At 40.1% G+C, this 25,082-nt stretch overlaps 3 protein-coding genes across 21 annotated transcripts in view; 1 reads left to right on the top strand and 2 right to left on the bottom strand.

Moving 5' to 3' along the window:
- Positions 1 to 4,033: 4,033 nt before the first annotated feature.
- Positions 4,034 to 25,082, bottom strand: part of LOC118400227 (28S ribosomal protein S16, mitochondrial-like) — a 217,156-nt gene continuing 196,107 nt past the window's right edge. Inside the window, exons 1-3 of one of the 2 annotated variants that reach the window (XM_035796877.2) lie at positions 7,495 to 7,663; positions 6,590 to 6,856; positions 4,034 to 5,490 (exon numbers count right to left, since the gene is read on the bottom strand). In XM_035796877.2, the coding sequence (XP_035652770.1) occupies positions 5,378 to 5,490; positions 6,590 to 6,856; positions 7,495 to 7,507 (393 nt within the window). In that variant the 5' untranslated portion in view covers positions 7,508 to 7,663 and the 3' untranslated portion in view covers positions 4,034 to 5,377. Of the gene's footprint in view, positions 5,491 to 6,589; positions 6,857 to 7,494; positions 7,664 to 25,082 lie in introns of those variants that run through there. The other variant, XM_052473430.1, reaches the window with a different exon arrangement.
- LOC118400226 (28S ribosomal protein S16, mitochondrial-like) overlaps positions 4,034 to 25,082 on the bottom strand; it is a 217,074-nt gene continuing 196,025 nt past the window's right edge. For 6 of the 7 annotated variants that reach the window (XR_008074216.1, XR_008074217.1, XR_008074213.1 and 3 more), the window contains exon 4: positions 4,034 to 5,280. The gene's annotated coding sequence lies outside the window, so the exon portion shown is untranslated. The remainder of the gene's footprint in view (positions 5,281 to 25,082) is intronic. The other variant, XM_052473428.1, reaches the window with a different exon arrangement.
- Positions 20,171 to 25,082, top strand: part of LOC118399864 (paired box protein Pax-7-like) — an 84,236-nt gene continuing 79,324 nt past the window's right edge. For 2 of the 12 annotated variants that reach the window (XM_052473424.1, XM_052473422.1), the window contains exons 1-4: positions 20,171 to 20,668; positions 22,068 to 22,303; positions 22,915 to 23,044; positions 23,293 to 23,421. In XM_052473424.1, coding sequence (XP_052329384.1) covers positions 20,584 to 20,668; positions 22,068 to 22,303; positions 22,915 to 23,044; positions 23,293 to 23,421 — 580 coding nt within the window. In that variant the 5' untranslated portion in view covers positions 20,171 to 20,583. Of the gene's footprint in view, positions 20,669 to 22,028; positions 22,304 to 22,914; positions 23,057 to 23,292; positions 23,422 to 25,082 lie in introns of all 12 variants that reach the window. The other 10 variants (XM_052473421.1, XM_052473419.1, XM_052473418.1 and 7 more) reach the window with 7 other exon arrangements.

Below are 25,082 nucleotides of genomic sequence, written 5' to 3'. Positions count from 1 at the left end.
CCTAGCCACCGTGCTTCTACACCTGCATTGCTTGCTCAATGGGGTTTTAGGCTGGGTTTCTGTACAGCACTTTGAGATCTCAGCTGATGTAAGAAGGGCTATATAAATAAATTTGATTTGATTTTATAATCCACACGTGTTAGATATTCTGCATCATTGTAATGGAAGAGGTCCACTCCAACTCTGGCCCAAGCTCTCTCTGGGATTGGATGAGAAATGAGGGGCTCTCTTTGTCTGATGTTTTTGTGTGTGTGTGTTGCAGACTGCACATTTTGCTACATCTTCAATCTGTTTAGCCATGCCTGGCCAGATCATAATTTATTCTCTCATTTTCTGAGGAATTACAACTTTTGAACAGTAGTCCATTTCAGTATGTCAAGTCCTCTCTGACGGTCCAGTAGTGCTGTATTTTATTTGCAACTTTTCTTCTTGTGTCTGGCCATCCTTTAACTGTTTCTGTGACCAGTCTTAACTAATTCATCTTCTGTTGTTGCTGTTTTGAATTTCTGCAGTTTCTCTTCTGAAAAAGGAAGTTGATGAGCGATGACGTTTACATCCAGCTCACCATCCAGCAATTTCTTTCTGTTCCTCCAGGTATGTTCAACTCAATGTGCATCTCCTTTCCTGGTTTGTATGTCATGTGTAGACTGTTTCTCTGCAGTCTGTCTGGTGCTTTCTGGAGCGACTTCCAAGGGCTTGTGGTCTGACTTCAGCTGGATCTGTTTTCCATAACAGTATTGATTAATCTTCTCACAGCCGTACACTATCGCCAGTCTGTGAGGGACCTTGACCCATATGGGATTGGCTGATCATCTAGCAGGATCACACCTCCCAAGCCTTCTGAGTTTGCATCCACAGATAGTCTCAGAGTTTTTTTCACATCGGAGTACTTTAACACTGGTGCATTGCTTTCGAGTGCTTTCAAGCTTTTGAATCTCTGTTTCTGTACAGACCCCCAGTGCCACTGGATGTCTTCTTCCAGAAGTTGCCTCAGTGGTGCGCTGACATCTGAGAGATTTAGGATGAACTTTGCTAGATACTGCAATATTCCCATAAACCTCTGAAGCTCTTCTTTGTCCTCTGGCTCTGGCATTTCTTGTATTGCTCTGACCTTTTTGGAGTCTGGTTTCAGGCCTTCTTTTCTTAACACTTGTCCAATGTAGCGGATTTCTGTCATTATGATTTTTCACTTGTCCTTATTCAGTTTCAGTTTATTCAGTAGATGCTTCTCAGTCTGTCTAGTAGTTGTCTCAGTCTCCGGTCGTGCTGCTCTGTGTCATCACCCAAGACAAGAATGTAATCCATGAGGTTCATGACACCTTCCAGACCTTTCAAATGCTGGGCGAGGCACCTCTGGAACACCTGTGGGGTAAACACAATTCCGAAAGGCAGTCTCTTGTATGAATACCTCCCAAACGGCGTATTTAATGAGCTCTCTTCAACCAGTTGAATTTGCCAGAATCCTTGGTTTGCATCAACAGTTTAAAATACCTTAGCGTTAGGAATTTCAGCAACTACCTCTTCAATGGTATGTGAAGGATAATGTTCCCTCAATGGTTTTGTTTAAATCCTGTGGGTCCATGCATACCTGTATTTTGTTTGGCATGAAAAAGATGGATGTCGTCGTCAAGCAAACTGAGCCTCCTGAATGGGTAAACAGCTTGGTGACAATTGTTCAGTTCCTTTTCCAGTTCTTCTTTTAGCGCCACAGGCACTTCTAGGTGAGGAAACCGCTGGTGTTACTTCTGGATCTACTTGAATGTGATGAACTCCTGGAACACATCCAGGTCCTGTAAATACATCTTCATATTCACTCAAAATGTTGGTCTCTGTCTTTTGTTCAAGCTTGAATATCCTCTGTATTAAGCCCATTTCCAGACAAGCTGATCTTCCAAGTATTGCAGGTGCATCTTGTTCGATCACTTGAAATTCCAGTTCAAACACTGTCTTTGTATTGGCATCTGAGCGTTCTCTTGCTCTTTGGCGCCATTTAGTGGCCAGAATACGTCCCCAGCTTGCAGTTGGATTTTTGCAGGGAATCGCCACACACTTTACACTTACTTTTTATTTTATTTATTTAACCTTTATTTAACTATACAAGTCAGTTAAAAACACATTATTATTTACAATGACGGCCTACCAAAAGGCAAAAGGCCTCCTGCGGGGACGGGCCTGGGATTAAAAATAATAATAATAATATAGGACAAAATAGACATCACGTCAAGAAAGACACCACAACGCTACATAAAGAGAGACCTAAGACAACAACATAGCAACACATGGTAGCAGTTCAAAACATGGTACAAACATTATTGGGCACAGACAACAGCACAAAGAGCAAAAAGGTAACCAGACCATGACCTAAATGCTGTGAAAATAGACATTATTGGCTGGTGGGATTTCTGAGCATGTGCGACATAGAGCAGAATGTCATCTGCATCCAGAGAAATAGCTTGTTCAGTTTGTTTGATTGTGATATGTGAGGAAGCCTAATTTTGACGTATGCTTTGTGCCAGTGGTTCAAGGGAGAGAGCAAGTAGCATAGGGGAGGTGGGACAACCTGGTTTACATCCTAGTTGTATGATAAATAGATTAGAATGGGTAGTGCCTGTAGATATAATAGAAGAAGGATTCACATTCATGGTGCGAATCATATGTATAAATCTAGCCCCAAAACTGAACAAGCCATAAATATTCCCACTCTAAGCAGTCAAAGGGTTTTTCTGCATCTAATGATAACACAGCACACAGGGTATCAAGATTGGAAGCCTCAGCAACCAAATGAAACAGCATGTTATCGGCTCCCCGGCGACTCTTAATGAACCCTGTTTGGTCAGGATGTATGAGCTTTGTCTAGGCGCATGGCGAGAGCTTTGACATATATATCTTAATTTCTGTTCCGATTAAACTGATCGGCCTAAAATTTTCACAATTTGTGAAATTTCCTTTCTTAGGGATATCATAGCTGTATTGATGTCTCTGTGGAATTGTCCTTTTTCATTAGCAATGTTAAGCGATTCAAGAATAGCTGCTCCTAGCTCAACCCAGAAGTTGAGAATGAGTTCAGGAGGTATCCCATCAATAACATGCGCTTTGTCTTTCTTCATATTTAAAAGAGCAGCTTTCATTTCAGATAAAGTGGGAGGTTCCTCTAATAAAACTGTTTCTTCTTGACAGAGTTTGGGCAGTGTAAGGTTTCCAGGAACTGCCGACAAACAGAAGTATCAAAGTAATGTGAGGAACTGTATAAATCTGAATAATATGCTCTACAAGCGTATTTATTTCTGTAGGATCAGATATTCGTCCTTTAGTAGGGGATCAGATATCCGTCCTTTAGTAGGGGATCAGATATCCGTCCTTTAGTAGGGGATCAGATATCCGTCCTTTAGTAGGGGATCAGATATCCGTCCTTTAGTAGGGGATCAGATATTCGTCCTTTAGTAGGGGATCAGATATCCTTTAGTAGGGGATCAGATATCCGTCCTTTAGTAGGGGATCAGATATTCGTCCTTTAGTAGGGGATCAGATATTCGTCCTTTAGTAGGGGATCAGATATCCGTCCTTTAGTAGGGGATCAGATATCCGTCCTTTAGTAGGGGATCAGATATCCGTCCTTTATAGGGGATCAGATATTCGTCCTTTAGTAGGGGATCAGATATCCGTCCTTTAGTAGGGGATCAGATATCCGTCCTTTAGTAGGGGATCAGATATCCGTCCTTTAGTAGGGGATCAGATATCCGTCCTTTAGTAGGGGATCAGATATCCGTCCTTTAGTAGGGGATCAGATATTCGTCCTTTAGTAGGGGATCAGATATCCGTCCTTTAGTAGGGGATCAGATATCCGTCCTTTAGTAGGGGATCAGATATCCGTCCTTTAGTAGGGGATCAGATATCCGTCCTTTAGTAGGGGATCAGATATCCGTCCTTTAGTAGGGGATCAGATATCCGTCCTTTAGTAGGGGATCAGATATCCGTCCTTTAGTAGGGGATCAGATATCCGTCCTTTAGTAGGGGATCTGATTAGCTGTATTGATGTTTCAGCATGTTTAAGCTGCAGCTCCAGTAATTGGCTAGGCCTACTCCCTTGAAAACAGGATTTTTGTCACATCCTCTGCATAATGAATTCTGCTCTACGTCACAACAAGTCATTAAGTTCCAGTCTACTTGTTTTAAGCTCAATTTCTCTCTGTTGAATAGTTGTTTTTAAGAGTCTTCCATCATTTTACAATGATTTTACAATTCACTGGTCTTCTGAAGTCTTCATTTCTGTAAATTAGAAGAAAAATGTGTGGTGTTTCCTCTTATTTAACATTTCAAAGCTACACATACCATAGTTGAGTCCTACACTGAGTAGTCATTTTTTAAATATATATATCTGAAATTGGATTTTAATTGAAAGATGTAGTCAGAGTTGCGTAGTAAATTATTATTAAACCTCCGTGTCAGTGAATGCTTTTTCATTGGGAAGATTTGACATTTACAAAGAATTGGATTATGATCAGATAGAATGGCCAGTAATGTTTTTATAGGTTCCATGTTACCTGTAATATCAGTAGATGTTAAAATGTAATCAATTCTCCAGAAAGTTTAAATTCATCAGAAAAGCATGTATAGTCCTTAGTTGTGGGATTATAACTTCTCCAACAGTCATTAAGATGAAGATCTTGAAGAAATTGTTTAAGTGCATTGAAAGCATTCACTTGTGATGAGCTATGAGAAGGTCCACATCTACCTAGCTTAGAATCAATAATGGCATTCATGTGAGTTCCAATAAGAAGTGTATAATCTGATCAATTGAGCAGGCTTCTGGTTGCAGTACTGAGAAAATCTTTATCATATGAATTTGGAGCCTATAAAGATACAAATGCTATTTTCTTTCCATACAAAATGTGTAAGTAGATCTGCCCTGTTTATCATGTCCACTGTTTTCAATTGTAAGTGGTAGACTGCGTTTATGTAGAATAAAAATCGAATCAAATTTGATTTGTCACATTCTCCAAATACATCAGGTGTAGCCTCTGATCAACTATATGCAAATGACCAACAGATTATCTCTATTCTCAGTCATGTGAAATCCATAGGCTAGGGCCTAATGCATTTATTTCAATTGACTGACTTCCTTTTAAATAAACTAACTTTTAAAATATTTTTGTTGCATTTATATTCTTGTTCAGTGTAATTTGTAAAAAATAAAATCTAAAAAGCCTTCATAAGTTGTTCTGTTAAGCACTGCTTATGAATATTCATAGTTCACAAAGGCTTTCACTGGAAACAGTTAACCTTTTGGGAGGAGAATGTCATTTCTAGCTGTCCTTCGTGTACAGTAACCACACCCTGCTTTGCTTGACAGTCCCCCATGCTCCAGCTATCCTAGTTGCTACTGCTTAACTCCATCCTCTGGAGCTGCTTCCTCTGCTAGTTCTGCCAGGGCCCTATGACGCTCTGTTTCTGTCACCGTCATGGGATGCAGGGGGAAGAACCCAGCCAGTCCTACAGGAAGACATGAGAGGGTTGACAGTGTCTTAGACCACATAGATTCCCAGGTAGCATTGAGACTTAATTGGTATTGATTACATTTAAAAGTATACTACACTGAACAAAGTGTTGGTGTTGGTCCCATGTATCATGAGCTAAAATCAAAGTTCCCAGAAATGTTGCATATGCACAAAAAGCTTCTTTCTCTTAAATGTTGCTTAACAGGATCATCATTACACAGGTGCACCTTGTGCTGGGGACAATAAAAGGTCACTAAATGTGCAGTTTTGTCACACAACAATACCACAGATGTCTCAAGTTGAAGGAACGTGCAATTGGCATTCTGACTGCAGGAATGTCCACCAGAGCTGTTGCCAGAGAATTGAATGTTAATTTATCTGCCATAAGCCACCTCCAATGTCATTTTAGAGAATTTGGCAGTACATCTAACCAGACTCACAACCGCAGACCGTGTGTATGGCGTCATGTGGGTGAGTGGTTTGTTGTTGTGAACAGAGTGCCCCATGGTGGCGGTGGGGTTATGGGATGGGCAGGCATAAGCTACGGATAAAGAACAAAATGGCATTTTATAAATGGCCATTTGAATGCACAGAGATACCGTGACGAGATCCTGAGGCCCAAATGGGGCGGCAGGTAACATAGTGGTTAAAGCGTTGGACTAGTAACCGAAAGGTTGCAAGATCGAATCCCCAAGCTGACAAGGTAAAACTGTGTTGTTCTGCCCCTGAACAAGGCAGTTAACCCACTGTTCCTAGGCCGTCATTGAAAATAAGAATGTCCTTAACTGACTTGTCTGGTTAAATAAAATAAAAAATTGTCATGCCATTCAACCGCCACCATATGTTACCTTATGTTTCCCAGTCATGTGAAATCCATCGAATACGTTTATTTCAAGTGACAAATGTCCTTACATAAACTGTAACTCAGTAAAATTGTATAAACTGTTGCATTTATATTTTTGTTGTATAGTAGTTCAGTAGTTTAGTTTATGAACCTGTGATTTAGTGTCTTTTCCATGAAGTAGGCCTTACACTGGTCATTTCAATAAACTTGTAAAGTGTGTGTTGTCATGGTGAGGGTAGAGGGAACACACCTAGAAGTTTGGCCACAGGCTTCGTTGGATGTGCACCACAGCCCATCCAGTACTTGATCCTGTCAGAGTTGATGCTGACCAGTTTCTCATTGTAGATGTTTGGCAGGGGGTCATAAGAGCCCAGCTGTTCTATGTATTTACTGTCTCGTGATCGCTTGTTGTAAGCTGCCACAATGCGGTAGAAAGGTCTGTTAGACTGTTTGTGGCCAGCCATTGCCAATCTGATGACAATGTGTCCTCCGTGGTACGTCTTCAGTAGGAAGGATGCTGAAGGATAATACAACAAAATCAGCACTGTATTGTTTCGTTAAATGGTGAAATTCATATGCAATTAAATTGGCTGAAAAAAAGAACACCCTTTGAAGTAGGATGTTTTCTGTCAAAGAGTAAGCAATTAGTTGTGACCACAGTTCAGGTGGTGTGTTTTGTCAGGTGCATAGCTAGGTCAAAGGTTATCAGGTGTTTAGCCAGGTAAATTAGGGATTCACACTGCTGACACACCACAACCACTCTAATAACACTATGCTATCTGCAAAATACTTGAATCTGGATCGCCACCCACGGCAACGGTAATTAAACATGGTGGAGCTCTCTTTTAAGAGTATATGCAATAAATGGGAACACCACACACCCAACAGTATTTCATGTCTGGACAATAACTAATTAGCAAGTGGCCATCCCATAATACAAATAACACTCAATGTCTAGCTATTGTGTATTGTGTATTCCATGAAATAAACATTACTTATCAGAAACATCCTTGGTAAAACTACAAGCTTGCACCATACTCATGTCTCGTCAACAGTAATGGTACAGACATTTCCGGGTAGCTAATAAGCGTACCCCAACGTGCTACTTAGCCCATGTTTACAGCGTTAGTTAAATAGCAACCTGATCATACTTACATAGACGGGCCATGTTTAGGTATACCCTGCAAAAGAGGTCAAACGAATAGGTAAGAGATCAAACACGTTTTCAACATTACAGAAAAGAGCACTTCTATTGTCTAATGTGACATTAGTAAGGGTGGAGCCATTTTTAAACAGGAAGTGATGTTCTTCTTTGTGTAGTTTTTTGTGACTGGACGCTGTGTATTGCTGCCTCGCAGGTCGGAGTGCGGATTGCAATTTTTTTAATGAAACGAGCCACTTGCTATTCATCACATGGCAAACTGGCCATCCAGAATCACAACAATATGCTGACTTCTGTCCCATGGAAGCACACACATCGCTTTTGTTACATTGTCCGCTAACCCATCCAGCTATACATATGCCACGTTCAAGTGCAAGTTGGAACTAAGAAAGTTTTAGAATTGCTAACCGTTTATAGTTATAGAGTACCACAGTATAAATCATAATAACCATAAATCCTAGCGGTCAAACAGGGAAATGGTTCCAATCATTTTTCCACCATTAATTTTTTTATAGTGGATTTTAGAAACACTTAAAATAAGGGCTGTGTTTCGTATAGGCTTACTCTTATTTTAAGTGTTTCTATGGGAAAAATCAATGGTGGAAAAACGATTGGAAACGTTTAGCTGTTTTTTTATTATGGGTATTATGACAACTTCACTGTGGGGCTCTATACACGTACTGTGTTCAACCAGTTAGCAAGTCGTACATTTCAGAGTTTCCTAGTTTAGACAAGCACATGAACGCGGCAACAATCCCAAAACCCTACCACCCCATTGGAAGCGATGATCCTTGAAGCGTTTCCTTTAAGTTTCGTAACTGTCCACCTGATGGCGCCAGTGGACTTTAATTACACTGTCAGAGCTCCTAAGTGGAATGATCATCTCCACCAAAAGAGGACAATTTTGCATGTAAGTTGTTATACACTTGAGCAACACTTCTGATTGTTTAAATAGACAGTCACACACATCTAATAATAAATGAAAAATAATCATCATTGTATAAATGATGTATCAAAATCAATAAATCATCTTCATTTAAATATTTATATTGGCTATCAAATTGAGGTGACATGTTGAGTTATTTTTCAGACATTCATTTGGTATTTATTAGCCACTGCAAAAGCATCAGTTAAAAGTCAGACCAATGTGATCCTCTCCTTGCTCTAGATGTCTTTAGATGATTACACAAGTTCAGCTCTCGCTCCAGCCACTGCAAATGCGGAGTAGAAACATTGATTTCCTGAGAGTGACCCATGAATAGAGGGTTCAGTGCTTTGCATGATGTAAACCGTGTGCACTGATATTTGTTCCCTTTGGGAGCTCCACTCCCTCGCTGGTTGAACATGGTGATTTCACACTCCTGTTGTGGAGAGATGCTGTTCCTGTGTGTGTGACAAACACATGGTTTCTCTGAGGAGGGGTCAGACTCTGATAGCCCTTTGTCTATGAATGAACACATAGTTATATTTGATAACAGATAGTGCATATGTTCTCACAGCACATAAGTCTATAACAAGTCTATAAGTCGATAATAAGTCTGTAAGTCTTCCTGTTAAGGCAAGGGCTGATTTCAAGGTTTTACTGCTAACCTACAAAGCATTACATGGGCTTGCTCCTACCTATCTTTCCGATTTGGTCCTGCCGTACATACCTACACGTACGCTACGGTCACAAGACGCAGGCCTCCTTATTGTCCATAGAATGTCTAAGCAAACAACTGGAGGCAGGGCTTTCTCCTATAGCTCAATTTTTATGGAATGGTCTGCCTACCCATGTGAGAGACGTAGACTCGGTCTCAACCTTTAAGTCTTTATTGAAGACTCATCTCTTCAGTAGGTCCTATGAATGAGTGTAGTCTGGCCCAGGAGTGTGAAGGTGAACGGAAAAGGCGCTATAGCAACTCTGCTTGGCAGGTTCCCCTCTTGCCACTAGGATTCTCTGCCTCTAACCCTATTATGGGGGCTGAGTCACTGGCTTACTGGTACTCTTCCATGTCGTCCCTAGGAGGGGTGCATCACTTGAGTGGGTTGAGTCACTGACGTGATCTTCCTGTCTGGGTTGGCGGCCCCTTGAGTTGTGCCGTGGCGGAGATCTTTGTGGGCTATGCTCGGCCTTGTCTCAGGATGGTAAATTGGTGGTTGAAGATATCCCTCTAGTGGTGTGGGGCTGTGCTTTGGCAAAGTGGGTGTGGTTATATCCTGCCTGTTTGGCGCTGTCCGGGGGTATCATCGGATGGGGCCATAGTGTCGCCTTGTTATATCTGGAGTATTTCTCCTGTCTTATCCGGTGTCCTGTGTGAATTTAAGCATGCTCTCTCTAATTCTTTCTTTCTTTCTTTCTTTCTCTCTCTCTCTCTCTCTCTCTCTCTCTCTCTCTCTCTCTCTCTCTCTCTCTCTTTCCTTCTCTCTTCTCTTGGAGGACCTGAGCACTACGACCATGCCTCAGGACTGCCTGACCTGATGACTCCTTGCTGTCCCCAATCCACCTGGCCGTGCTGCTGCTTCAGTTTCAACTGTTGTGCCTGTGTCTATGGAACCCTGACCTGTTCACCGGACATGCTACCTGTCCCAGACCTGCTGTTTTCAACTCTCTAGAGACAGCAGGAGCGGTAGAGATACTCTGAATGTGATCGGCTACAAAAAGCCAACTGACATTTACTCCTGAGGTGCTGACCTGTTGCACCCGCGACAACCACTGTGATTATTATTATTTGACCCTGCCGGTCATCTATAAATATTTGAACATCTTGGCCATGTTCTGTTATAATCTCCACCCGGCACAGCCAGAAGAGGACTGGCCACCCCTCATAGCCTGGTTCCTCTCTAGGTTTCTTCCTAGGTTCTGGCCTTTCTAGGGAGTTTTTCCTAGCCACCGTGCTTCTACACCTGCATTGCTTGCTGTTTGGGGTTTTAAGCTGGGTTTCTGTACAGCCCTTTGAGATATCAGCTGATGTAAGAAGGGATTTATAAATGAATTTGATTTAACACAGAACAGGGAGTCCTGTACCGTTACATGTTCTCTCATGACTGTGAGTCCTATCTGCAGGAACTTGACAGCAAACTGTTTTGCTTTATGTGAACATGTTTACCATGTTTACCATTTTCTCATCCTTAATACACAATTGATAAAAAGATAGAGATCTACCTGCATGATCATTTTTAAATCTACATGTATCATCATCACACAGTACAAAATTAGAAAATCACCCATTGTCGTCCATTGAATTAGCTTTTGTAATGTAAATTATATTTTTGTGGAAGAGATTATTCTGTATCGAGTTATAATGTTATTAGTGTCCCCGATTTATTGTACATTTCCATCATATGAATATAAGAATTGTACACCTAGTGACTGGATAGGACATGTTATAGTTGGGCTATTTATTGTGTGATACACAACCACACATGTATAATGGTTTGAATATTATTCAATAACTGTCTACTTCTAAAGCACATATCCTCAAAAATTATGCAGGTTAGATCATTGGGTTAACCAGTTGATTTGCAATCCAACAGGCCCGGTCATGTGGAGTTGTAGATTATTGTGCTGACCACTTTTCTGTGCAAAATCAGAAAATGAATAGACACTTCACACAGCTCGACAGCGAGCAAAATGCATCTAGCATGGTGAATCGGCATGATTAACTGAACACTGACGTTGAGTCCACTGGTAGCTGATACTCTCGTGAGGGCCACATGCTCTTTGGGACAGCAAGAGGAGTTGTTCCTGCCGTAATCGTCTGTGACAGTTCAGTTAGAGATGCTCAGATGACCAGATAGTGTACAAGGAAAGAGTCAGAATGAGCCCCTTGAAGACGTGGCTTTAAATTAATTGAAGTTGTGATAGAAGTTGGCCACCTTCAGAAATGATGATGATGATTATGTTTAAAAAGCTAATAATGGCTGCAAATAACACATAAATGCACATAACTGATATACTCAAGCTAAGATATAGCTAAGCCTTACTACAGGTCCCCTCCGGTCGTTTGAACAAAAGACATGAGTCAATGAGCTCTCAGACAGATTGAACAGCCTATGCCCACTCAGAAAACAGAGAGGTGGGTGAGATGAACTGGCTCCGTGTAGTACCAGTAAGCCAGTTTCACACATTCATTGGGGAAACATTTTAACCAGCATGTCTGTCCCAAATATTAATTTTATCAAGCAGATTATTGAGGAGAGGGGAGGCCAAGGAGGCCAGATGAAGCTTCACGGACTCTCCCATGACACCCATGCCTAACATGATCACCAAAGCATGCTTCTTACCCATTCACAATTACATTATCTGTTCTGCTAACATTTGTGTTTCACATCTTGACTGAAACCTCTGCATTGTCTTCAGTGTGATTTGCAAGACATTTTAGAGTTTGCGATACGATTTTTCAATCAGATTTCTTCCATGTGTGCACTACTGGAGCTTGAACTGAAGCAGTAAAGCAAATCTTGTTTTGTGGAAAAGGACATGAATAGATCTTTATTCCTTTGGAACATAGGAAAATATGGAACCTCACATTTGACTAACTTTACCTGAGAAGTATTCAGATGCCAATCCACATGTTGTCTCTGGATGGACCATACCTGCAGTTTAAATTAGTCTCATTAAAAACAATCCCATGTTATCACCGACAAGCTTCCCAGCCTTGTAGAACGTGTACAGTTTTGAACACGTTTAATCAACTACCCACATAAAGAAATGTCTGATCTCAGTCCACTGTGAGGTCTCAAGTCTGACTTAGTCATCACCTGCTGTCTCTGTCCAGCTACAGTGGTGCCATCCATCCTCTATGAACCCATGGACCCAACAGAGACAGACAGAGGGACATTTTGTCTCTCATGTTGGGGATCAAATTCTGTCTTTTTCCACTGATTGATCTCTCGGATGGATTCAGTGAGACTAATTATGGCAGCATGCAAAATGGAGGCTGTTACTTTCATCTTCATTAAACAAAGGACTTGCTTTCTTCCATTCGGCTTTTTCAAAGAGATGCTTTTAACTGATTAAGAGCAAAACACGACTAGTCTGTCACATGCTGCTAGGAGCTGAAGAATTGTGTTGCTAAATGGATGGATCTGTCTCTAAAACAAACAGCGTCAATATCTTTGTTAGACAATTCGTAACTGGCCTTCTGTTGTCTTCTGGTGTATGTGCAGCACAACCTTGAGACAAATGTCTTTGTTAGACAATTCGTAAGTGGCCTTCTGTTGTCTTCTGGTGTATGTGCAGCACAACCTTGAGACAAATATCTTTGTTAGACAATTCGTAAGTGGCCTTCTGTTGTCTTCTGGTGTATGTGCAGCACAACCTTGAGACAAATATCTTTGTTAGACAATTCGTAAGTGGCCTTCTGTTGTCTTCTGGTGTATGTGCAGCACAACCTTGAGACAAATATCTTTGAAACATGCTTTAAAGCATTGGCCGAAAAGAAACAGGAATTATCCTGGAGGTGAATAGGAACTCCATTGGTTTGTGAAGGCTATGAATAACATGCAAGTGTTTTTGAATGGTCCCTTTAGTTTTACTCTGAGATGTATTGTTCCTCCAGTCTGGTCAGTAGCTGGTCAGGATAGTCACAGCTTGTTAAAGGGAAGATGTTCGGGGAACACAGTCCACTCACTGTGACTTCCTGCTCACCATCCCAGGATCCACTGATGGCTGCTGCACGGGGTGATGCTGCAGAGCCAGGATGGTTGGTTGGGTGAAAGGGCAAGAGGATTTGGCATGCACATCAGACCGTGATGCCACAGCATGGGGTTCTATCACATGTTGTACACACAGGTCACACACACACAGATACACAAGCACACGCACCCACGTGAATATGGGGCACAACTCCTCAAGTGTATTTGTTAAACCTTACCATTTACAGTGTGGTACACAGAGCACATCATTTTGGTTTGTAGTTTGTTGCTTGTTTGTTAGTGTTGTTTCTTACTGGAGCTCTGATGCCTCTCAGGTATTGACAGTGTGGACAAGTCGTCTACTTCACCACTACAGCAGGTTACACAATGTCGCAAGGGGAAGGTGGAGTTTGATTTGATTTTTAGATTATACATATTAATTAGCTAATACAAAAAACATTCAGGATCTCTTGTATTAATATTCATAGGGATTTTGTAGAATTTATCAGACATCAACGAAGACACATTCATCAAATACTGTTCATGATTTCCACTTAAATTAGTCACAGAAATATTGTTTGAAATATTCATGCTCTTGAAATGAAATATCATGCTCGCTCTGATCTTCACTTTGCGTTTTAGTAGTAATATAACCTTTATAAACTAACTCTTACTTAGCAATTATAAATAATTGATGGCCTTGATTGATGGAAAATTAAATGGTGATAATGGAATAAAACTTAAATACAATATAGTAACATGAGTAACATATAGTAACATCAAGATTCCGAGATGTGTTTGCAATCATAGAGTGTTTAATCACATACAAACCGCATTACTACGTAATATCTGCTCAATGTTTGATTCCCCCATAAATGATCTTCAATGAATTCAAATGATCAACAAATAAAACATTTTGACCGACCTGGTCCTCCTCTGGTCAGGGTGGTGTCATCTGAGGGCCCTGACAGACAAGCAACAGGGTTGTGTCATCTGAGGGCCCTGACAGACAAGCAACAGGGTTGTGTCATCTGAGGATGACATCTTGGATGTTTATTTTTATTTTACTAGGCAAGTCAGTTAAGAACAAATTCTTATTTTCAATGACGGCCTAGGAACTGTGGGTTAACTGCCTGTTCAGGGGCAGAACGACAGATTTGTACCTTGTCAGCTCAGGGATTTGAACTTGCAACCTTTCGGTTATTAGTCCAACGCTCTAACCACTAGGCTACCCTGCCGCCCCATGTATGCAATTAAACACAGAGGCTATAGTATAATATATTTCTTTACAGATCTAAAGGGAACAGGCATGATACCACCACAACACTTACATACACAAACAAAACAGACAGACTCAAACTGGAGGGGTATTTGAAGTAGATGTATATTTGAAGTGCAGTGACATTTGACTGTAGAGGGAAACTAGGGTAGTGTTGGGCTGTTAACTGAAGAGACAGCCACAAGGTGATAGGGGCCTTTGGTTATTCCAGAATCTGTTTGTTTGTCCCTCTGTGGGTTGTCTAGAGAGAAGGACAGCTATTCCTCTCTCTTTCTCAGTGGCAGGGCTTTAGCATCCCGCACCTTGCACGTAAACACATGAGCAGCCAACACTTTCATGTACCCAAAGTTTAAATGTCCAAAAACAAACTAGTTGGACAGGCTCTTCATCTCCCAAGCCTCCATACTGTCAATGAGATGTCTACTGTATAACAATCTAGTGAGCTAGGGGTTTTAGGTTACAACAGGATTCATGCAATAATGAGCAGTGACAGGATGTCACCCACGCTGCCATGGATCACCCTCTACCCCCCCACCCCCACCCCCACCCCCCACCCATCCAGCTGGGGACACCTGCTGCCAGCCTGATGTCACCTCCACTCCCCCGCTCCCATCTCCTTTCCCCTCAGGGGTTACTTAGTGATGCTGCTGATCTGGCTGTGAGGGAGTTCACCTGCCCTCCTCTCCACTTCACTCTGTCATGGTCATCTCTATCTTGTGGGCACAACATCAGCCTATCAGAGCCCTAGCTGTGTCTGTCTGTCCAGTGTCTCCCTTAAGCATATGTCTGTTTGTATTAATGGGATGAGTATCTATAAACAGCACCCTCCAATTAAGTAAAGAAAGCAGCTCTCCTTTCCTCTTACAAGACCATTTTATATAGTATCTCTCTCTGCATCCTGATAAAAATAATTCGCATAAGGAAGCAATAACACATTTTGATAATTCCAAGCAGATGTGAACATGCCCCAGCAAGTTAACAAGATTCTGCTGGATTTGCAGAGCAGAGCAAAGTAGAACGTGTTAGTGTCTGATCTGCAGCGTCACGGTACACTCTAAGTGGGAGGACCTGGCACATAACTAGCATGGTCCTGGCAGTAGTCTGCTCTGGTCTGCAGCAGTCGCACCTGTCTGAACACAGACCAGGCCACAGAGGAGAGATAGAGACCCTTCTGCCACTCTGTCACCTCTATATGGACATGAAATACTTTAGAAGAAATGTTGATGTGTTTTTGTTCAAGATAATAATTTTTCCAAATATGTCTCAAATTGAAAAACAATGCACACCAAGTGGAACTCACAAGCTGTGTTTGAAGGCAGAGACTCCAGAGAGAGGAAAAAAGTGCTTTGTATTATGGAGGAGTCTTATCTTATAGTAAAGTAAAATAACAACAAGCTCTATGAGGACATTAATAAAGGAACCAAGATTTGCTATTTTACTCGGCGGAAAATATTTGCACTGGTTGTCTGTATCCAATTGAGTTGTATGTTGTAAATAGCTTTTTCTGTACAGTGTGCAATTTGTATCAACAAAAGGATAAGCATTCCATTTTTTTGCTGAAGATACTCTTTAATATCAAAGAGAAGAGAAGAGCAGTGGGAAAATAGTATTATGTTAGGGAACTTTCAATTATGTTAGGAAAATGTTAAAGTAATGCTGCAAGTTGGTAACACCACATACAAGATGTCATATATGTCTATATTCATGCAATACTTTGCTTTGTTCAAGCTATGATGGTTAAATAAGCAATGCTCTTATCAAAGGTAGGCTTTTTGTGTGTACTTCCAACATGAATAGATACAAATTGTACAAGGCACTATGAGTTGATGCAGGATGGAGATAGGATGCCTTGCAGAGAAACAGCAGTATTCACCTACAAGCTAAAAAGAAACTTGGGTAATTGCCATGTCATAAATAATGAGGCTTTGTAGCAAAGTGTTTGAAGAACAACCCAGATCAAGATAAGACTGGAGACAATATGTTAAAAGGGGAAGTGTTCTCTGTCTTGTGAATTTGATAAATGAAACATGTGACAGTCCCTTATTGGAGTCAGATGCAGGGACGTGTATCAGTGGGGGGCTGTGTCAATCAATCTTTCTCTGGACAAATATACCCAATATCTACTGAAATTCTCCTGCATGTAGTTTGCTGTACTTTCATCAGCCATTCCTTTACCTCGTGAATATAGGGGACATAGAGAGGGCATGTGAAGTAAAGATCGCCGCCCTCTAGCGGACATTAGCGTACATCATTGCCCCATCGTGTGAAACGCGCCTAAAAGTATTCATCTGATCACGCAGACAAAGTGGCAACACAATGATTGTGTAAATGATATAGCCCACCGTGCTTAATATTGACTCAACTAAAAAAAAGTATTTTGGTGTCATGGTTTGCCAAGAGTTCAGAATCTCAGTTCGTGAACAGGAGCTGGGATGCGTTTCTTGCAATCGGTTTGTCCTTAAATTAAAATGTACAAAACAAACCTGTAAAATATAGTGTTATAACAACTTAATTTAATAGTAAAGGGTAATGGGGTGCTGAATTTGTAATTTAATCACAAATGTTAACTATGGCTGTGGATTGCAAATAAATGCATTGAGTAAATAATGTATTGCTATTTCCTTTATTTTTACATACTCCTTAAGGGAAACCTAAAAGCAAGTGGACCAGACTAAACACACTTTTATAAAGATATTGCCTGACAGGTTGATATTGACATTGTTAGGCCTAATACCATAATATTTTAAATCAAATTAACCAATATTATCATCATTATCATGGTTATCAGCATTTTTGTTAGAATTGTACTTAGGCCTACATAAAGATAGACATAGGGGGGCTCTCAATATCAACCAAAATAACCCACACTAAATAAAGAACAACATGTGAATGTTTACTGTTTATTGATTTTATAAGATTTAAATAAACATGTTCCAATCCTTTTACATGAATTTCAATAAAGCAGACACAAACTTGACATGATACTTGAAGTAAAAAATAATAATACTGAACCAACCTTACATTATTATGAGGTTTGAAAAACACAGTTGAGGGGAAGGTGATTTATATTCGTATTTTTATCGTGAGAGAGCGAACGTATTGGTAACATACCTCCTCGCTGAAGGCAGTAGAAAGACAGCTGATGTTTTCATCTAAAGAATGTTTTTTCTAGAAAACGCTTTTGTTTGGTTTTCACGTGATTGATGCTTGACTTAATCCAATGCTCGGTGAGTCTTCCCAGGAGGGTGAGGCGGGCTCTTTGTGCCTTCTATCCCATGTGAAGCAAACCAAAGCGGCAGGGTTAGGGTCATAGCTATTCCGCTGGGTACCAGGTCCTCCCCATCCGCGCATCTGCATGTGAAATCGCCATTTCACCCCTCCACACTCCCTAATTGTTGCAAAACTTATTTGTGAAATTGCCCTCCACCAGTACTGTTTTCAACAACAATTGTATATGCACTGCAGGCACACAGAGTTGACACGCGACTTTCAACCTAGTCTTCTTTCTTAGGCTACTTAAGAATGCAAGCTAATAGTTTTAACCTATTACTTTTATTAGAATTAGCTTTAAGCTATTGCTATTTGAAAGGTCCCTCTTGTAGGTGTTCTCTACGCCTACCTGTTAGGCTATCCGCCTACTACCGCCATAGATCGGTGGAATTACTGTAATACTCAGAAGCTTGCACGTTTAACTGAAAATGAGTTGATGTTCTCAACACGCAATTTTCGGCCTAATTGAAGTTCAAATGTTAATTTCCAAAATAGAATGTCTTCACCTATATTGTGATATTGAATTCCACGGATGAAATCTAAATAGCAATAGGAACCGTGTCTGTATGAAATATGCTACCGCAAACTCATACAGGCCTATCCTACAGGTGTTTTCTGCAGAAGAGAACGCGGGTGACAGGCTAACTAGTCTATTATATTGTCATCAAATCAATAACGCTGCTGAGACCCTTGCGGAAACCCCCTCTTATTCCCCAGACATTTGCTGAATTAGCTTACTCCGCTGAATCCAGTCTGTGAACACAATGTAAAAATATGTATTTAAATAAGTATTCCGCATGATTTCTATAATACATTCCTGTGAGCTATACTTTTAAAAAATCACCTCTAATACATCCAAGTTAACTTTAAAAAATATATTATATTTAGATTTATTTATATTATATTTATATTTGTATTGTTTTAGTTCGCTGAACATTTTCCTGTCAGGTAGGCTGTACATGACCATCTGATCATTTATCACTCCAGTGTTAATCTGCAAAATTGTAATTATTCGCCTACCTCCTCATGCCTTTTGCACACAATGTATATAGACTCCCCTTTTTTCTACTGTGTTATTGACTTGTTAATTGTTTACTCCATGTGTAACTCTGTGTTGTCTGTTCACACTGCTATGCTTTGTCTTGGCCAGGTCGCAGTTGCAAATGAGAACTTGTTCTCAACTAGCCTACTAGCCTACCTGGTTAAATAAAGGTGAAATAAAATGTAAATAAAAAAAAGGCCTAAATGTTTCTGCTTTGATCATTATAGTCTATTACAATTACGTCAGTCTACAATTGAAAAGTCGTAAAACCAGATATAAACCAGATAGGGTCTTTACTAATCTTGATTATTGGTCATTGCATGAGTTGCAACTCACAGTTAGGCGTTTGTTGGGTCTCCTTCCACAATTTATGATGGCAGTTATGCCAGATTTCTTTTAAAAAATGTTTTCATTTACAACTGCGACCTGGCCAAGATAAAGCAAAGCAGTGCGACACAAACAACAACACAGAATTACACATGGAATAAACAAACATACAGTCAATAATACAATTGAAAAAGCCTATATACAGTGTGTGCAAATAAGGTAGATTAAGGGAGGTAAGGCAATAGCTTGCTGAAGCACCTCAATGGTCAGTCAGTCAGTCCCTCAACGTAAAGGTCGAATCTATCCCCATGGAAATGAGGGTGACTTTGAGCGGGGGAATAGAGTTGCTCTTGGACTAGGCCTAATATTCAGTTCACTTTAACCTTTACTGCACTTTTCGTGTAGTCTTTTTCCTATAGTGTTGAACCTCAAATTACTATCTGATATCATAAAAAGTTTAAGCCAACGTGACCATAGCAAATAATTATCTCCAAGTTTAAACAATGAATGTAGGTTACTACACACACACACACACACACACACACACACACACACACACACACACACACACACACACACACACACACACACACACACACACACACACACACACACACACACACACATATATATATATGCGTACATACATACATACATACATACATACATACATACATACATACATACATACATACATACATACATACATACATACATACATACATACATACATACATACATACATACATACATACATACATACATACATACATACATACATACATACATACATACATACATACATAATACAATGTGGATTTGTGAATATTGTACTTACACAAATATAGATATACATTAATACATCTTGTTTATAATGATTCACGTGTGTGAACAGAGCAAAGAAGGAGTCGTGTTTTATTCAGGTATAATGATTACCATCACATTTGTTTGGTTTTGTTTCTTAGTTTTGTAATGTGGAGGGACTGATGCAATGAATTCAAAACTGCAGGAGTGCGTTGCTTCCCATGCGGTTGTCTGATTGGTCGACAAGTCCGCGGCTATACCCACTCTCCCAGTCATGAATTAAATAAGGCCAGTCGAGCCTATCGGCGCGCTTCAGTGTCTCCTCCTACAACGCGCGCCAAAGTTGGCCACTTATACTACTTTCAACCAGTAGGCAGACGTTAAAACTAGCTGACAACGTATATCAAGGTAAAGAATTAAATAAACTTTGCCCATTTACACATTTGAGTTCAAGGTGCAACCCTCCCTTAACACAGCACAAAACCCTTTACTGAAGGGGTATTCTTTTACCCCACAAACTCACCAACCAGGTGACGAACATTACCACTTTTTCTGTTGGAGGGGTTTTAGTATTTAGGAGTTTCTCTGACTGGGACTACGATTTTATTGTCTCCTTTTTATTCTTTTGAGAGGAGACATTTCGTCACATCCTGTCGGCGTAGACCTATATTTTCTTGTCTGGACTTTGCACGAGTAAGAATTTGGTATCAGTGCCCACCCGGTGTTGCTTCAGTAGCTAGAATGGCTACTTTACCAGGAACAGTGCCTCGAATGATGCGCCCTGCGCCAGGCCAGAACTACCCCCGCACCGGATTCCCTCTGGAAGGTACGGCATCTTTTTAACTTGGAAAAAAATTATCGAGAGTTGCAACAAAAACTAACTTGTCATTTTAGAGGGAGGTTATAGCTCATCTTCGTGAAAGATTAGGACATATTAGGCAATTGTGTTTTTGATTTGTTGTAGCTCATCTTTGTTAAATATTAGACAATTGTGTTTTCTATTGTCTATTAATTTAGGTCGAGGCTACTATACAGGGAAAATGAAATGGTTGTGTTATAGAATAGACAGCCTAACATGGCTTGACAGGCCTAGATGTTGATTGTAGAAGTATAGGCCTACTTTAAATGTATTATTTCTAGTGTTTGTTATGTTTACCTATGTCACTGACAATATGGATGATCAAAATGTTACTTCATAGAATGTTGAATGCGTGATAGGCCTATCCTCCTGGTTGATTAGTGATCGTTTTATGCAATTAAAAACGCACTAAACCAATGGTGACATGGTTGCTAAGATAACTTCATGAGTCAAATTATAAACTATGCGAGGAAATAAAATAAAAAAGATCTAAGCAAATGCGCGGAAAAATACCAATTTGTATTTGCAGGTAGGCCTATTTATGGGAATCGGTCCCAATCACAGCCTGTTCGTGCTCAAGAGCTTTTAACGAAAATGCACAAAACCAAGAGCTCCAGGATTTGTTGAAGTGTCCTGTTGCTGCAAATGGAAACAAAATACACAGCAAAGAGATGGCTCAAAGGATCACATCAATATTTGTACAGCATGACTAGGAATAATCAAGGTGGAAAGTTCCACACTCTTCGGTGCCTCTTGAATACGAAATTAGATCCTCAAGTGCTCTATGGCACTAATGATACGTTCTGCCAGCCAGGCTGACTAGGAATGAGTGTGTGCAGGGTTCTCTACTAAGAATGGATGGGCTGTGGGATATGTTTGGAATGTGTCTATCTTATAGTTTAGTATAATAAACCTTTGCTGCTACCAGCTCTCACAGTCTAATGTCAGAATTAGACGTTCATCCATTCGACACATCCATACACATATTATTACTGTATTATTATCACGGTTGTGATGATGATAATGATAAATAATATTATTATGATGATTATTATAGGCGCCTGATAATGGGATTTGGGCCGAAAATTGATAGTCAAGAACTACGGGCCAGGCCTACTTATTTCGTATTGAATTATTGTCTATGTGAAATAACTCTCAAGATATGAATTCATTTAAAGATGGCCTATATAGTACCAAACCAATTTCACATCAACATATTTCATTGTTATAAACTTAACCTAATTTCACATTGCCCTCTTTGTCATTGCATTGTTGTCTATAACTTGATCTCTTGCGCATTAAACTTTAACAATTACAATATCATCAGGACAATATACAGGACCTGAATATGTTTATTGTGGAACAGTATCAACCCCCCTGGGCCAAGGTCGGGTGAACCAGCTCGGTGGAGTGTTCATCAACGGGAGGCCGCTGCCAAATCATATCAGACACAAGATAGTAGAGATGGCCCACCATGGCATCCGACCCTGCGTAATCTCGCGACAGCTACGAGTTTCCCATGGTTGTGTCTCCAAAATCCTCTGTCGGTACCAGGAGACCGGTTCGATTCGTCCCGGGGCAATAGGAGGCAGCAAGCCTAGGGTGAGTGGAGGACTATAGTTTCTACGTTATTTCGACTTCAGCTAGCCGACACCTTGACCTGGAATTCGTGTAAGACTACCAATTATTCTTCTTCTTCGTCAGTTATCATGTCACGTGCATGTTACACACCTGCATGCCTTCATGATGCAAACATTTCCACACACAAGCATTACGAGTTATAGCCTATAAGTTATGACTATTGCATGGAGTGAAATACATGCAGTTTTGTGTGTGATTGATTTGTGAGGTAGCCTATGAAGACACGAACCGTACATCTCGAAACTAGGCCTTCAATCAGGAATTTTAGTAGCATAGGCTATAGGTTAATGGCTAGAAGGTATCCAGTTTTGTCGAATTAAACGTCAGATTTGGCTTTTCGTAGCAGGTTTAGAAAATGTATGCAGTTAATTTAACGAAATGACTGGGCTATAGGCCTTGACATGTTGTAGGAAGGCATGCGTCTACATTTCAGACTCCCAATCAGGGAAACACGTAGCCTATGTGTATTTGTATCCATATACATTACAATATCATGTTCTTCGTGTGAATTAAACGTTGTTTCGACTTTCCCTCTCTCTGTGTCTGGCCGTTGCACGTTATAAAACCCACAGCAGATATCAACTCCAGATGTGGAGAAGCGGATTGAGGAGTACAAGCGAGAAAACCCCGGGATGTTCAGTTGGGAGATCCGGGACAAGCTGCTGAAGGACGGGGTGTGCGACAGAAGCACTGTTCCTTCAGGTGAGGCTTCTGGTAAGCAACTTTTCCTTCTTATGGTGATTACTGTAAGGGGATGAGACATGAACCCATCTACAGGCTGGTATTTGATGTGCAGTTTTTATATATTGTACTTCTACTTTTGTAACTTTATCATTTTTCACATTGTCTTGACATGAGCTGATGAGCATATACATAAACCATTCATTTACTACACAAAATATCGTAGTACTTTTTTGTTGTAATCCAAGGCCTATTTGGTTTTCTCTCAGTGAGCTCCATCAGCCGAGTTCTGAGGGCCCGATTCGGCAAGAAAGATGACGACGACGATAGTGATAAGAAGGATGAAGACGGAGAAAAGAAAACAAAGCATAGCATCGATGGCATTCTCGGCGATAAAGGTAGGCCAGCAAAGAAAAACATGGCTTACTTTGCTATGAATTGTGACTAAATCGTGTCATTCTTATTTGTCTGATTAAACAATAAAATGTTAGGCGTACTTTTATCCTATACACACACTTCCACGATAATGCTGTATTAGGCACCTGCTTATTCCAATAGCAATATCATCAACATCAACAACCATTATTTGTATTATTATCGTTATCGCTATTGTTGTTATTATTACATTTTAGTAGGCCTACACCCTATTCCTATTAGGCCTATATAATTCATCATTATTTTATTTATTATTATTTGGAGGTGAAGCTACAGTTGTTTTTTTCATCATCTTGTAATTTTCAATTAGGTCAACAATTGATTTAAATGTATTTTTCTATGGTCTATATCTCTTGGGAAATTCTTATACTTTTATGGTAAATCGGAAAATCCTCTCGCAGATTGGCTCATGCTTTGAAATCCCAGTCAGTCTTTACTCAATTACTCAATTATTTATGTGAGCCCTGACGGAAGGTAGCCTATTTAGCTCCAGAAAATGTATTTGTTTTACAAATTCCTCTCCCGCTCTTTTAACGATCTTCCAAAACGACAGCTGACAGTTGACCGGTTTGACAATCAATGTCGGTTTAGAGACACTACATCACTTGTCAGTTAAACTGAGACGAGGAGGGCTCTTCGCTGCAGCCATATCCCCGTAATACTCACGGCAATTATGTTAATGCTTGCACACATTAACTAGTTGGTAACAAACGTTTTTGAAACAAATGATTAACATTTAAAAAATAACAACGCTTATTGTGAATATTACAATTTTTAACATTATAGCAAATCGGAATAAGCGACATTATTTATTTAGCTAGTATTTTAAGATAACTCAAATTCATATTTTTGTATAGCCTAAGTCTATATGAAAAAACGTAATACCACTTGTCAGTCCGCTCTCTGTCATTGAATATAGAGGGAGAGAGAAAATCATAGTGCTTATACAAACCTGTCCTGAAAGAGACAAAGGTCGCCATTTAAGAAGATCAAACATCATTGAATAGGGTTTAGATAATAGTTCACAAAAAGATTTTCCACATAAAATACACAGCCAAGCTTATTCGAACTTGAAGATGAACTTCAGTCGCAAAACCTCTCTCCAATGACACTTTTCTAAAGTGAAGATTCCGAGGTAGGTCTACAAAGGCAAATCTTAGAAAACAGGGCAGCAAAAAGGGGAATAGTCCGGTCCATTCTCATTCAAAAACCCGCAAGCAGAGAAAGAAAATAGTTTGGACAAAGGGCAAGGGTACATATAAAGGGAAATGAATTATTCAGTATACCCCGCTGGTAGATAGTTTTGTAATATTACGGAATAATCTGTTGGAAGAGAATAGCCAACGCATTTCATGGTGCAAAACGGTGCTTTCTTTTCTTTAAATGGTTTGTGTCCGTTTATCCATTTAGAGCTCGGATCATTGTGTTTCTTAGCTGCATGGTGTAATGTTGGCGTTTCAGTTTGTAAACAGATAGCCTTTGGCTAGAAACACTTCAGGCAAAATTACCCATTGGTAGAGCCAGTAACATTTCGGCTTCTGATTTCAAAGGGGTTTTTATCTTGTTCCATTCCAAGGTGAACTTGTTGCCAAATGTTTAACTGGAATTTTCCCTAATTGCTTTG

The sequence above is a fragment of the Oncorhynchus keta genome, chromosome 21, assembly GCF_023373465.1.
Source record: "Oncorhynchus keta strain PuntledgeMale-10-30-2019 chromosome 21, Oket_V2, whole genome shotgun sequence".
Lineage (NCBI taxonomy): Eukaryota > Metazoa > Chordata > Actinopteri > Salmoniformes > Salmonidae > Oncorhynchus > Oncorhynchus keta.
This window is presented reverse-complemented; position numbering and strand designations above follow the sequence as displayed.